At 41.7% G+C, this 13,480-nt stretch overlaps 1 protein-coding gene across 4 annotated transcripts in view; it reads left to right on the top strand.

Moving 5' to 3' along the window:
- Positions 1 to 13,356, top strand: part of LOC130203934 (testican-2-like) — a 40,425-nt gene extending 27,069 nt beyond the window's left edge. For 2 of the 4 annotated variants that reach the window (XM_056430395.1, XM_056430394.1), the window contains exons 3-10: positions 736 to 850; positions 4,567 to 4,675; positions 5,193 to 5,307; positions 6,184 to 6,303; positions 6,438 to 6,656; positions 9,577 to 9,639; positions 10,638 to 10,775; positions 11,635 to 13,356. In XM_056430395.1, the coding sequence (XP_056286370.1) occupies positions 736 to 850; positions 4,567 to 4,675; positions 5,193 to 5,307; positions 6,184 to 6,303; positions 6,438 to 6,656; positions 9,577 to 9,639; positions 10,638 to 10,775; positions 11,635 to 11,780 (1,025 nt within the window). In that variant the 3' untranslated portion in view covers positions 11,781 to 13,356. Of the gene's footprint in view, positions 1 to 735; positions 851 to 4,566; positions 4,676 to 5,192; positions 5,308 to 6,183; positions 6,304 to 6,437; positions 6,657 to 9,384; positions 9,669 to 10,637; positions 10,776 to 11,634 lie in introns of those variants that run through there. The other 2 variants (XR_008833548.1, XM_056430397.1) reach the window with 2 other exon arrangements.
- The last annotated feature ends 124 nt before the right edge of the window (positions 13,357 to 13,480 follow it).

Raw genomic sequence — 13,480 nt, 5'->3', positions numbered from 1 at the left:
CAAAGATGGAGAGTGTGTGTGTGTGTGTGTGTATGTGTGTGTGTGTGTGTGTACATGTGTGTGTGTGTGAGAGAGAGAGAGAGGAGCTAGGGAAGAGGACAGAAAGAAAGGGAATATGGGATACAAAGATGGAGAGTGTGTATGTATGTGTGTGTGTGTGTGTGTGTGTGTGTGTGAGAGAGAGAGCGTGAGAAGAGGCAAGACAGAGATAACTTGACATGGGGGAAGTGAGATGTGACAAGTGGAGAGAAAGAGATGCTCAATCAGGGCTGTCAGGCTCTCTGCCAATCAGACCGTCGTTGGAGACTTCAGGCGCTGTTGACGACCGGCTGCCTGGCTAATGACAGAGAGGCGTCCATGTTTTTCAGCACTGCCGGCTATAAAATCAATGGACTCATTTGTGCACACTGCGAGAATATTTTTCACATTTCGTGTTTTTTTCTCTCCATTCATTGCATACGCCCGCCTGTGTTGAAAAGAGAGGCCGGAAGATCGTGTTGAAATGTGGAAAATGGAAATACATAACGATTTGAATATGCGGCACTTAAAATGTCTGTTTTTGTTTGCCATCAATCTGTGGAACATATGCTCCTCGTAAAGACGAATACAACAACAGCCGGAAGCTCTGTTTTTCTTCTCTCCAGGAGGTGACAAAAATAGAGCATTTAAGCAAAACACCTCAGCTGTGATTGACACCCCTGGTGATTTGCAGTGTTGTTGTTTGTGTGCTTGCAGCCGTGGACACCACCAAGGACCCGTGCCAGAATGTGAAGTGCAGCCGCCATAAGGTGTGCGTCGCCCAGGGCAACCAGAGGGCCATGTGTGTCAATCGCAAGAAACTGGAGCACAGGTAGGTTTGAGGGACGTCACAGACATTCAGTTATCAGTAGTTCACATTTGCCTTTATTATTATTACCTTCGCATTGAAAATGCGGAAGGTTATGTTTTGATCGCCGTGCATTTATTTATTTATTTGTATGCGTGTTATTCGCATAACAAGAAAAGTTTTAAACCGAATCGCATGAAATTTGGTGGGATGATTGGTTATTATCCGGGGACCATTTGATTAGATTTTGGGATCAATCGGGTCAACGGTCAAGGTCAAGGTCATGGAAAGGTCAACATCTTCTTTTTACCATAGCACGGTCAATTTTCATCCAATTGGCATGCAGCTAATGCCAAAATGTTCATAATTCAATGCCCAATCTTGTGAAATGCGAAGGTATGCGCTCTACCGAGTGCCCATTCTAGTTTTTACTATGTTTCTTTCTTTTTTGTTTTCTTTTTGTTTTCTTTTACCTGTTCTGGGTTTTTTGTTGTTGTTGTTGTTGCTTGTACAACATTTTATGTTTTGATCCGTGTGTGTGTGTACTGTCTGTGTGCTTGTAGTAGTTGGAAGGGGGGTGGTTAAAGGGTTCGGGGCGGGGCCGTCCAACTCCTCATCTCAGAGGAGCCTACAGACCTCGGTCTTTGGACGCTCCTCCATTCGTACATTTTGTTGTTGTTAATATCTGTCAGTATGTACACGTTATGTATGTACCTATGGAAATAAATTACTTACTTACTGACATTATTCATCCTCGAAATCATAAGTCATGTTGCGACACAACGAAAGAGATGCTAGCTTAATGGGCAACACCTAATGTCAAGGGTACATACTTTGTGATTGATTAATGCCTAATAATACATGACTCATCATGATCTATCTAATTCATGATGTATAATGAACTCCCAATAGTGACTTTAATTAATATGAAGACACTATTACTTAGGTTAATTACTTAAAACTACACAGATCATCTATTTATTTCAGATTAAAATGAACACGTAATCAAACCAGATGAAATTGTCTTCTCAGTTCCACGGAAGTGATAATCCTCAACACCAGATTATTATGTGTGTGCAAGATTAAAGCACGAAACTGGCTGATCAGCAACAGTATACTCTGTTTTTCTTTGCGCCTAAATTATTCTCTGCATTTGGGCTCGCTTCATGCATTCATAACAGCGTATTTAAAATCGGAGCAATCCCATGGCTTACATTGTGTCCATGGCATATGATATGAAGTGTAAATACAAGCAGCTGAGAGGGGGGAAAACATTCATATCAGCCTTCTGGTTGAAATATGGAGGAGTTCAGATAGCTACGATATCTCATTTTACAAGAACAACTGCATAAGTGTCAACAAACTGTTGCCAAATCACCATTGTAGTTTAGATAAATAAAATCAGATATTAACACAAATGGTGCAGCTAATAACAAGGAGCTTTATAAGCCACATACTTAGTATCTAGTCTAACATGTTAACAAACTGCTGCAGTTATGTATCATACATCAAATCGTCATTTGGTGTAGCTGAGAAACATCTAAATAAAAAAGCACATTGCCCAGAACGAAGCAGCCAGAATAGTTCCTCAATGTTATGTAATTTGTCATGGCTAACTGTTAAATATAATCTTTTTCGATTAATGCAAATTAGCATTTGAAATGCCACACCAAACAATTTGTTTGTGATAAATTAGTGTACACTGGTTTGTGTCCAAGGTATAATGCGCTTCAAGTGAACACTACTGGTCTTCTGGTCACACCAAATCCACAAATAAATTGTATGATGAGAACCGTTCATTCTTGAGCTTCTGCTTGTAATATTCTAATTGTGTCATTTAAGTTGTGAGAAGATGTTTTCAGCAAAAAAATTCTAAATCCACCGGAGGCTATGCTGCTCCTCATCAAAGAGCAGACAGACAGAATAAGTCGCCAGCAGAGAAAAGAGCCTGACCGTTCCCTCAGAAGTTAGTAGACAACAAACAGAGCTAAAGTTGGATTACTTGGTTCTGGTAGGTCGGTGCTCTTCAGTGGCCGTTACATGTTATGATGTATGACGTTGATGTTCATTTTAAGAGTTGGTTCATTTATGTTGTCGTCAATCCAACCTCGTAGCATGACAATGGCGTGCAAAAAAAACACAAAAAAAGGAAATTAAAGGTGCAAGGTGGCGTCACTAAGCAACAGCGTTCTTACATCTCACACCACTTGATCATGGAGGACACTGTGTGCCCGACTCCCAGAAAGAATCCTTTACTGGACTTACCGTGTTGATAAGAGGGCAGCTCTGGAGGAGGTGGTTTGGGTTGAACCATGAAAGCTAAAGCAAATAGTCGCTTCAACATTGCGGTCATTAAATACAAAGTAAAGCTCATCCTTTCCCAACGACCCTTTAGTTTTCTGTGTGAAGCTCAATAAAAAGCATTTATTTCATCCTTCGCCCATTTATTCCACTTTGACTGGAAAGCAAATGAGCAGAGTTGCAGTGTGAAAAGAATTAATGAAGTGAATTATTACTACCTTCAAAGTCTCGCTGCTGCAACAGGCGCTTATCTTTTTCAACAAAGTGCTTCAAATACAGAGTCCCTCCAGAGATGAGAGGGACTGTGTCGAATAATGGATAATAAGCATGAACGCAACCATGCTAAAGCATCCCGGCATCATTAAGCAGCCTCAGAAGTCAATCAGAGGAGAGCAAGTGGAATTTTACGAAACGATGCTTCCAAATATTAACAGGCAAACGCAGACAATTCTGGTTTTGTTTACCAGAGATTGAAGATATCAGCCTCTCGGGTTTCTGTTGCCATCCCACCACAGGAAGTGATTAGAAAATGTACTTAATCAACAGTCTTACCCATAAAGTGGCCCGTTAAATTTATGTTGCAGATTATTTTTTCCAAATCAACTGAACAACATGAAGTGTAATCAAACTTTAGCAAGATGTCATTGCAAAGTGCATCGCCCTCAAACAAACAACTGGATGCTCAGCGCTCCAATGCAAGTTTTCTGTTTTGAAAAAAGAGAAGAAATTAGAGGTATTTGCGTTTCTTCGCTGGGCAGTGACTCAGCTCTCCTGGAGTCTGTCTGCATGTCTTTGGCCCACTGGACAGACAGGCATTATCTGATGCTCCGGAAAAAACCTCAGACCTTTCCTCTGAAGATACTCTCTACTAAAGAAATAGTCACCATGAAAACGGCAGTGTGTCGCAGGATCAATATTTCTGGAGATACTTTTGAGCTTTTCGCCACTCTGGCGTCGTTGATGTCTGAGAGCCGATGTTGGTCAGTCGGACTTTAATATCTCAACAACTATTGGATTGATTGACATGAAATTGTGTCCAAGATTCATGGTCCCCAGAGGATGATTCCTATTAACTTTGATGATCACCTGACTTTTCCTCTTGCAACAGTTAGTGAAATGTTTTCACGACTATTGGATGGATTTCCACCAAATTCATCCACATCTCCTTCACCATTGATTGTAATCATTTAGATTTCCTTTCGTCATCATCAGGTTATAAATGTACTTACTAATTGATGTACAAATTACCCCAAAACTAATGACGTATACATCTGCCTGAGCTTTACTTTGTGTTTGCTTATTATCAAATGTGCATCCCAATGTGAAAAAGGAAGATGGATAAATGGTAAACCCATTCACCTGACTAAAAACCTGGAAGAAAAAATAAATTCTGTGTTATCTGGGAGGGCTGACATTTTCCCTTTTTCTGTAATTATCAGAGGCAAACAGTCCGAGCATCTCGAGGCTCATGAAACCAGCTGCAAGCTGTGTCCTGTCGCTGCCTCCTCACCTGTGTGCGGCTCTGATGGACACAACTACGCCTCTGAGGTAAAAAATGAAATATTCGGCACCAGCGTCTCACTCTAGAAGCACTCTACCTTGTATTTGGCATACATGTAGTATATTTTTGCTTTATCACTGGATTCTTCGAACGATAAAAACCCTGAGAAGAAATTGAAAGCGCCCGTGTCATCGTTTTTAAGTAATGAGGGGAGTCCAGTCAAGAGCTGTTTCCTGCTGCGCTGACACATACGTGGATGCAGCAGGGCCGCACAGTTCATCACTGCTCGCTCCGGGAGGACAAGTGGGCGGGCTCAACCCGGCTGTGTGATTAATGACTGGCGGCGTTTTTTTAGCGGCATCACCGGACAACGGCCTCTGCCAGGACTCTTTATTGATTTATGTTTAGTTTTTACCTAATTGTGACCTTGTATTGAAGGCTGGCGGGAACATGACGGCTCATTCTTGCTGCCTTTTCCAAAGTGCTGTGTCTCATCTGAATGAGCAATCTCTTTTACCTGCGGTCACCTCCATAAATATTTGAACTGTCTCTTTCTCCTCACAGTGTAAACTGGAGCAGCAGGCCTGCCTCACGGGCAAAGAGCTGAGCATCATGTGTGCTGGCTTCTGCCCCTGCGCCACAGCTCCCGTCACCCTCTCAAATACTGACACGAAACGTGGCAAGTGGACTCTTCTTTACCTGTTTCTATCTGTCTTGATTTTGGGATTCACACCTCCCTCTCTGCACGACTGTGAAAAAGAAGCTGTGACGCTTCACACACAGCATGATGTCAGTAGGAGAGGACGAATCAAGTGGTGTATAAAGTACCCAAAAGTCATACTTGAGTAAAAGTAAAGATACTTGACTGGAAAATTACTCAAGTAAAAGTAAAAGTCACCTATGAGAATACTACTTGAGTAAAAGTATTAAAGTATCAGATTTTTTTTGTACTTAAGTATCAAAAGTAATTTTCTCATATTAAATGTACTTAAGTATTTAAAGTAAAAGTAAATGCTGTTAATAAAAAAAACAAAGGGTCAGAATTTTGAGAATTATGAAGTTTATTTGTTTGGGTGCTGTGGCCGCCATGAACAAGGCAGTGTCCCACATTTAGGATCAATACTCACCAATTTCAGAGATTACTGTTACCCAAATATCCCCCATGTGGTTAAAGTGCTCTTTCAATCCTGTCGTGATTAATTATTTAGAGTGTACACTATCTATCATTGCAGCCAAACAGTATTGATTGTCCAAGCTCGTAAATGTGCCAATTGATCAAAAGGATGAAATTGTACTCCTGTTTTTTCATCTGGTGCTTAGCCTGAGACGGAAAGTGGATTCCTATTGAATAACAGCAATCTTAGGTCGTGAAAATGTATTGAGCAATAATATTTTCTGTGAGGGGAAGATCTTGTGAACGCCAACACGCACCTCGACAGCTTTACACACGAGTGAAACCTCTGCCTTCGATTCTGTTCACCGTACATCACTCAGACAGCTGTTGAGTGTCTGCTCGGGTTTTGAATGCTGGGATTCCCTTTGTGTGCCCCCTCAGAGAGCTGCACTGGCCAGGACCTGGCAGACTTGGGAGACCGTCTGAGAGACTGGTTCCAACTCCTTCACGGAAACGCGAAGCAGAATAACTCTGGCAAGCTCAGGGCTGGCACCGCTTCAGGTTAGAAACTCACAATGAGGTTTTATTCTCAAACGTACAACTCCATCTTCTGTGTGAAGAAGTGTCGTCCAAAAAAGAAGGAAATTAGAGTGCTGAGGTAACTGAAGTGGAATGCGCTTTTTTTTTGCTGACAGTGCTTGACAAGAGCCTTGTAGCCAGCTGCAAAGACTCCATCGGCTGGATGTTCTCGAGGCTGGACACTAACAGCGACCTGTATCTGGACCAGGCTGAGCTGGCTGCTATTAACCTGGACAAGTACGAGGTCTGCATCCGACCCTTCTTCAACTCCTGTGACAGCTACAAGGATGGGAAGGTCTCTACAGCAGAGTGGTGCCTCTGCTTTTGGAGAGAAAGTGAGTGAAGGGATCTCAACCAGAGAGCAGCGGCTATTTTGGGTCAAATCTCTCAATGATACTATAATATCAAGGTTACATCACAGAGTAAAAAGAGACTATGGCTACCTCCGAGCGGCAAAGCAATCCTGCTATGGCTGCTATAAAAGGGGATAAATTAAGAATTGTGTATCTGTAAAAACTAATCATCAAACTGTCTGTAATAATACTTTTAGCAGAATATTTTTGACATGTTGGGATATATGTTTGTTCACTTTCTAGCTGAGGGTCGGATCAGAAGAATCAAGAGACCACTTCTATAGAACTAGCTAGAACCAGCATGCTATTAGCTTATCTTAAGACCGTAAACAGGGGGAACAGCTAGCTTAAACCAAAGTTCTGAAAACACAGAAACATCATGTTCATTTGTGAACTGGCTGGTATATTTTAGGGGGAGAGGCTGGACTAGCTCTCTCTGACTGCTTCTGATCTTTATTCTAAACTAATCGCCTTCTGGCTTGAACTCCCCGCAAGAAAGCGAATTAAGACTATTGCCCCCCAAAAAATTGTAACCAAGTCTGAAAGCCTGCAGGCTTTTATTTAAGGATTGCAATGTTATTTTAACTTGAAAAGCACATTGTGTTTGTCTGTTTCTTCTCTTTCCCCAAAGGCAGTTTGTACAAACCTGCCTATTTTCCACCACCGCTTATCCAGGTCGGACAATATTCCCAGAAAGCATAAGCAGTCCCCACATTCTCCTGCTGAGAACAATCTGGACCTGTTTTATCTGAGTCAGCTGACAGTTTGCCAGAATCACTTTCTGGCAAATAGAAAGTCCTTCAGAGAGGTTTCAGGGTTCGTTGGGGCTAAAAAGACTCCTCCATCAGCTCTACAGCTTCGTCCTCCACTTCTTTTTACGAGTGGTGTCCTTGGTTGCAACAGTTACTTTTTTGGTCACAACTCGGCTCGCGTTCCAATACAAACACACAGATCCGTCAATGATCTTTGGCCGAAGCGGTTCTGGTAGCTTCTACATTTATGAACTAGAATGGGCACTCGGTAGAGCGCATACCTTCGCATATCACAAGATTGGGCATTGAATTATGAACATTTTGGCATTCGTTGCATGCCAATTGGACAAAAATGTATCGTGCTATGGTAAAAAAAAAGAGTTTGACCTTTCCATGACCTTGACCTTGACCTTTGACCCGATTGATCCCAAAATCTAATCAAATGGTCCCCAGATAATAACCAATCATCCCACCAAATTTCATGCGATTCGGTTTAATACTTTTTGTGTTATGCGAGTAACACGCATACAAATAAATAAATAAATAAATACACGGTGATCAAAACATAACCTTCCGCATTTTCAATGCGAAGGTAACTATGCTGGAACACGGTGTTTCCTCTGGAGTTCATGATTAGCACAGGAGTCCAATAACAAAGCGTCACGATGTTCAGATCAGCAGGACTGTTCACTTCAATCAACCCCCTCCTGGTTTCTGTGGCAGTGACCATGCGGGTGTTGAGGCGTTCCCTCCGTGTAACATGCAGTCACATAGTTGAGACAACAATACATTCTGACAGTATTCAGACCTTGTTGCAGCCTTAAAAACAAGGATTATATAAATGTTAATTTTGTAAATGAAAATCTTCAAGATGTTTTCAACACCTCGATTGGAGTCCACCTAAATTCAAATGATTGGACATGATTTGGAAAGAGCTGTCTGTATTCAGTCGTACAACGGAGACAACGCACATCAGAGATAAAACTAAACCAGCCACCAGTCTGAATACTCAATGTCAATGTGGGTCGGAATACTTCCTGAATGCACTCTATCTCATTATTTGATAAAGAAGCTCTAAATGTAATTGTGCGGCATCAGCTTTTACCAATTTACCAATTTATTTTGTTCTATGAATGTACAAGTCCAGGTGGTTTATGGGGATATCAGGTCCATACCCTCTATACTACTACTTAATGAGCTTTTTTGAGGTCATGTAACATCCCCACAACCTATGTTTTAAATGCTCTTGAATGTTGAAGAATGGTTTTAAGATCTGCTTCCTGGATTAATTTAAATTAAGAACATAGTGTACTTCTTATGATCGAGGATTAAAAACTGAAAGCAGATAACCTGAGAAACGTCAGAAAAAAATCAAATTATTAATCTAAAAAACATTGTTGTGCTTGAATAATCATTCATTAATGAAAGCTTGCTTTAAAGCCATGTTCTTGACACTTTATGTTTAGTTCATGTTGTCAAATATAATACGATGAGGTCTCTGGATGTTACCTTCGCTCTCAGTGATATTGCAGCTGTGCTCATTTGCAACATCTGCACCATTTGACCTTTACGACACAAATACAGGATAATTCTGGCACTAACCTCATTTGCACGCCGATTGCTCCATTGATCATTCAACCTGCATGCCATAGATCACACCGACTCCCTAATCAATTTTTCATTACCAGCTGGTGGTATTTATAAACCATTTAGTGATAATGGTTTTATGATAATGATTTGGAACAGGACGTCAGACTTCATGTGGAGAAATGATTGCACACTGTGATTTTAACCAAGTATTGATTGTGCTTTGTGAATTAATATTGAGCAAAAACAATATAAATGCTGTGAATACAAAAAATACTGGAGATGGTTTATTGCCTTTGGGGTCAATACAGAGTTTATTTTTCCTTTTGTTTCCATTCTAGAGCTTCAGCTTATTTCCATGTCATTCTCAGGCTCCATCCAAATGTTCTTTCACCCAAGCTCGTGGCGATCGATGAGGCTCGAAGAGAATGAAACGCAAGACTTCTTAAACAAATCAATACGGGCAAATACAATTGTGTAATTATGAAGAGCATTGATTGAGATAAAGTTTGGGGAGAGCAGTTTAAAAAGGTGTCATCACGGTTCTCGTCTGATTCTCACAGAGCCGCCGTGCCTCGCCGAGCTGGAGAGGATCCAAGTGCAGGAGGCGGCCAAGAAGAAGCCCGGTAAATTCACCATTTGTCACAACAGTATACTGGGAAGTTCAAGTTATATTTGAGTGACGGTTTTAACCCTTGTGTTGCCTTCGGGTCATTTTGACCCGAATCAATATTACACCCTCCCCCCGCCTTCGGGTTAATTTGACCCCATTCAATGTTTAATGTCGATGTTCTTTCGGTAGTCAACAAACAAACATAAAGTGCCTCACACTTAAACTTGGAAAACAATATTAATTCTAATAATTTTCTGGAGGTTTTAATTGCTGGCGTCAAATTGAACCCAAAGGGTAAAATATGTTAGTAAATATAAAGGTAACAGGAGGGTGAAACATTGAATCGGGTCAAAATGACCCAAAGGCGGGGGGAGGGTGTAATATTTAATCGGGTCAAAATGACCCGAAGGCAACACAAGGGTTAAAACACTTCGCTTGCGTAAGAATATCCTTTTGCACAGGAAATTACCAATGACTCACTTCAGATCCTTTCAAAGTCCCTCAATGCCATGAAGTGCAGCCTCCAGCTGGCGGGTGCCGCTGCACTCTCTCCTCGTCTCTGGATGCTCTTGTGTAATAAGGCCTGGAGGAGCTGGAGGAGGCTCATTTAAGAGATCACAAGCTCACACCTCGAATGAGCTCCTGTTCCAACTGGGGATGGATTAGAGGGCAGCGCTGGCTTGAGGAAAGAGCCCGGCTGAGAGGCCCATTTGGCTCCCTGAGAATCCCCATGCTTACAGGTTCTGTTTTTAACAGCTGCCAAAATGGAAGAGAGAAGTTCTTCCGTACCGAGGCCCTCTTGTCTCGTTGGGTCGTTGCTTGTGTTTCCGCGGCAGTGGAGGGCAATGATCAAAGGTTCACTAAGGCGCGTTGGCGTTCTAGTTTGTGCTGCGCTCCTCTCAGGCATCAGCATGAGGCAGCTATTTCTGCAAAGGGTATAAATATTTAACAACGAGGTGTGTGTGTGTGTGTGTGTGTGTGTGTGTGTGTGTGTGTGCGCTGGTCTTGCAGGGATGTCCATTCCTAGCTGCGATGAGGACGGCTACTACAGGAAGGTTCAGTGTGACCAGAGCCGAGGGGAGTGCTGGTGCGTCGACCAGCATGGAGGAGAGATGATGGGCACCAGAGTCCACGGCAACCCTGACTGCGGTAAGAGAGAGAGGGGGGGGGGGGGGCAAAAGACAAACAGATATGTTCACACGATACACAGACAGAACATCTTATATCTTCACAATCAGTAATGAGTGAAGACGTTTTTTTCCCAGAATATCAAAATATGTGCCGATGCAGAGAGATTTTAGCTTTTATGCAAGGCTATTCATCATGTTTCCAGGTATTTTATATTTATTTTTAGATCTCATTTAGTGCACTGACCTGTCTTATCTTTGATGCAGACACACACCTTCAGGCATTCTCAAACAAGTAGTTTTCTTAACCCTTGTGTTGCCTTCGGGTCAATTTGACCCGATTCAATGTTTCACCCTCCTGTCGCCTTCGGGTCAATATGACCCGATTCAATGTTTAACCCTCCTGTTACCTTTATATTTACTAACATATTTTACCCTTGAGGTCAATATGACCCCAGCTATTAAAATCTCCAGAAAATTATTAGAATTAATATTGTTTTCCAAGTTTAAGTGTGAGGTACTTTATGTTTGTTTGTTGACTCCCGAAAGAACACCAACATTAAACATTGAATCGGGTCAAATTGACCCGAAGGCGACAGGAGGGTGAAACATTGAATCGGGTCAAAATGACCCGAAGGCAACACAAGGGTTAAGGCAACAGATTGTAATATTATTACTACATTTAGATTAGTTTTTGTTTTGTTTAAAGACATTTATTTGGGTAGTTTTTAGTACTCAAATAGGATGAGAAATACACATACAGTGTGTGAGATTTGTTTGCATCTCACGGAAAACCCCTATGCGAACCCCTCTAGATCCCCCGAAATGCTTCGCACTGCTCCTTTAATACAAAATGCACGTGTATGTATCCTTTTTTCCAGATGAAGTAGAGGGATATTCTGGAGATTTTGGGAGTGGAGTGGGATGGGAGGATGAAGAGGAGAAGGAGGCAGAGGACACCGGAGAGGAGGCGGAAGAGGAGGAGGAGGAGGAGGGCGAGGCGGACGATGGAGGATACATCTGGTAGAATTGTCTGACCCCACGCGGAGAGCCGTGTCGTAGCCACTGGCCTGAAAATCTCCAGGGATGGCTCTCTCTTCAAAGCAAAAGATTTTGGGATCGGACCTGGGAGGCATAGAGTTGTGTATCATTCTGGTGGCATATGTGGTGCTGGTCAGGTCCAGGGATGAGACAGATGACCAGTTTTTGTCTTAGATATGTGTAACTGCTTCATTCTCTTGACTCCGTTTTTTGAGCAAGAGAGCTTTTTGTTTTGCCGTCCTGAGAAGGACCCACTGACTACTGCACCATAGGTAGCTAAAGTCCATCAGACTATCTTGTCCAACCGCCATCTATGCATATAGAGATTACCAGTGATTTTGTATTGTGTGAACAATTGCTTGAGTGTTAGAGTCGCCGTCCCACTGGAGTGACTAGAGATCAGAATTGAAATCGTTCGACATTTTGAGAAACGTGCTTGTTGGCTTGCCAAATGTTCTGAGAAACTCGAGACCACTCTGTTGAATGTGGAGCCAGAGCGCGGAGACGCGAATGTTGGAAACAGTCTGTCAGAAGGTAAAAAAAAAATCAAATCAGACCGAACACAACCTCCGAACCCTACGAGATAACATCTTATATCATTTGTTCAATCCGTACAAAAACACACAGCATAACAACAACATGTTGTGTTATTATAAAGACTTTCCAGCAAGTCATTCGGCAGGAAAATATATAGTCCGGCTGATAACATCTCGTAAAAATGCCAATTCTTGATGTAGTTTTTGGACAGATTAAGCAAACAAAACTGCTTCCTCCTGGTTTCAGTGTTTAGGAAATGATATTTCACTGATGTGTTCACAGTTTATCTCTGCTGCCTTAAAGTGGCCAAAAGAAAGAGCTCAGCTAACCTTCTCTTGGCCGTGGCTTCGTATTTACCGGACAGACAAGAGAGTTGAATACATGTTCTCGAAACAGATGGCAAATAAGCATATTTCCCAAAATGCCAATTTATTCCATTTATTAAGCAGTTCAGTGCAATGTGGCTATGTATGTCCAAACTGATTCTGTATATAAATTCAGCGCAAATGATCTATGAAGCGAGCTTCGAGGATTTCAGGTAGCCACGGTTTCAAGCTACTTTTATGATAATGTGCACCACAGCTCATCGAAGTTTTTAAATCTTACTTACGAATAAAGTGGATCCACACAACTATAAAGGACCTACATTTCCAGTTGGATTACTTTTATTGAAAAACTGTAGAATGTACTACAACGGCCCAAACTACAGTAGAAACCACCCGTCGCTGTCCTCCGCTAACGCTGAAATCATGATAAAGAATGTGCCACAACTATGTTTTATTATGGGTTTGCAACTGGAAAAACTGTATTTTGTGTTTATAAAAAGATGTGTTCATTACTTGAAGTTCTGTGTGTATACTTGAATTCACATTGTAATTTTTTTCTATGATGATATCGTTGCCATGTCTTCATTCATGCTATTGGTAGGCCAGACATGTGGTTGTTTTTAGTATTGCATGTTAGTAAATAAGAATGTACTTCTAGGCTGAGCACTTTACTAATAAAGGCACTGGAGCCAAACTGTATGTTGATTTCAATTTTTTCCAACTATTACCGAAGTGAAATTGGGTTGCGCCACAGAGTCTCTTATCATCTTCCTCTGTTTATCGGGATGAATATTTTTACAATGATCCCGCAAGATCAAGTTTC

The sequence above is a fragment of the Pseudoliparis swirei genome, chromosome 13, assembly GCF_029220125.1.
Source record: "Pseudoliparis swirei isolate HS2019 ecotype Mariana Trench chromosome 13, NWPU_hadal_v1, whole genome shotgun sequence".
Lineage (NCBI taxonomy): Eukaryota > Metazoa > Chordata > Actinopteri > Perciformes > Liparidae > Pseudoliparis > Pseudoliparis swirei.
This window is presented reverse-complemented; position numbering and strand designations above follow the sequence as displayed.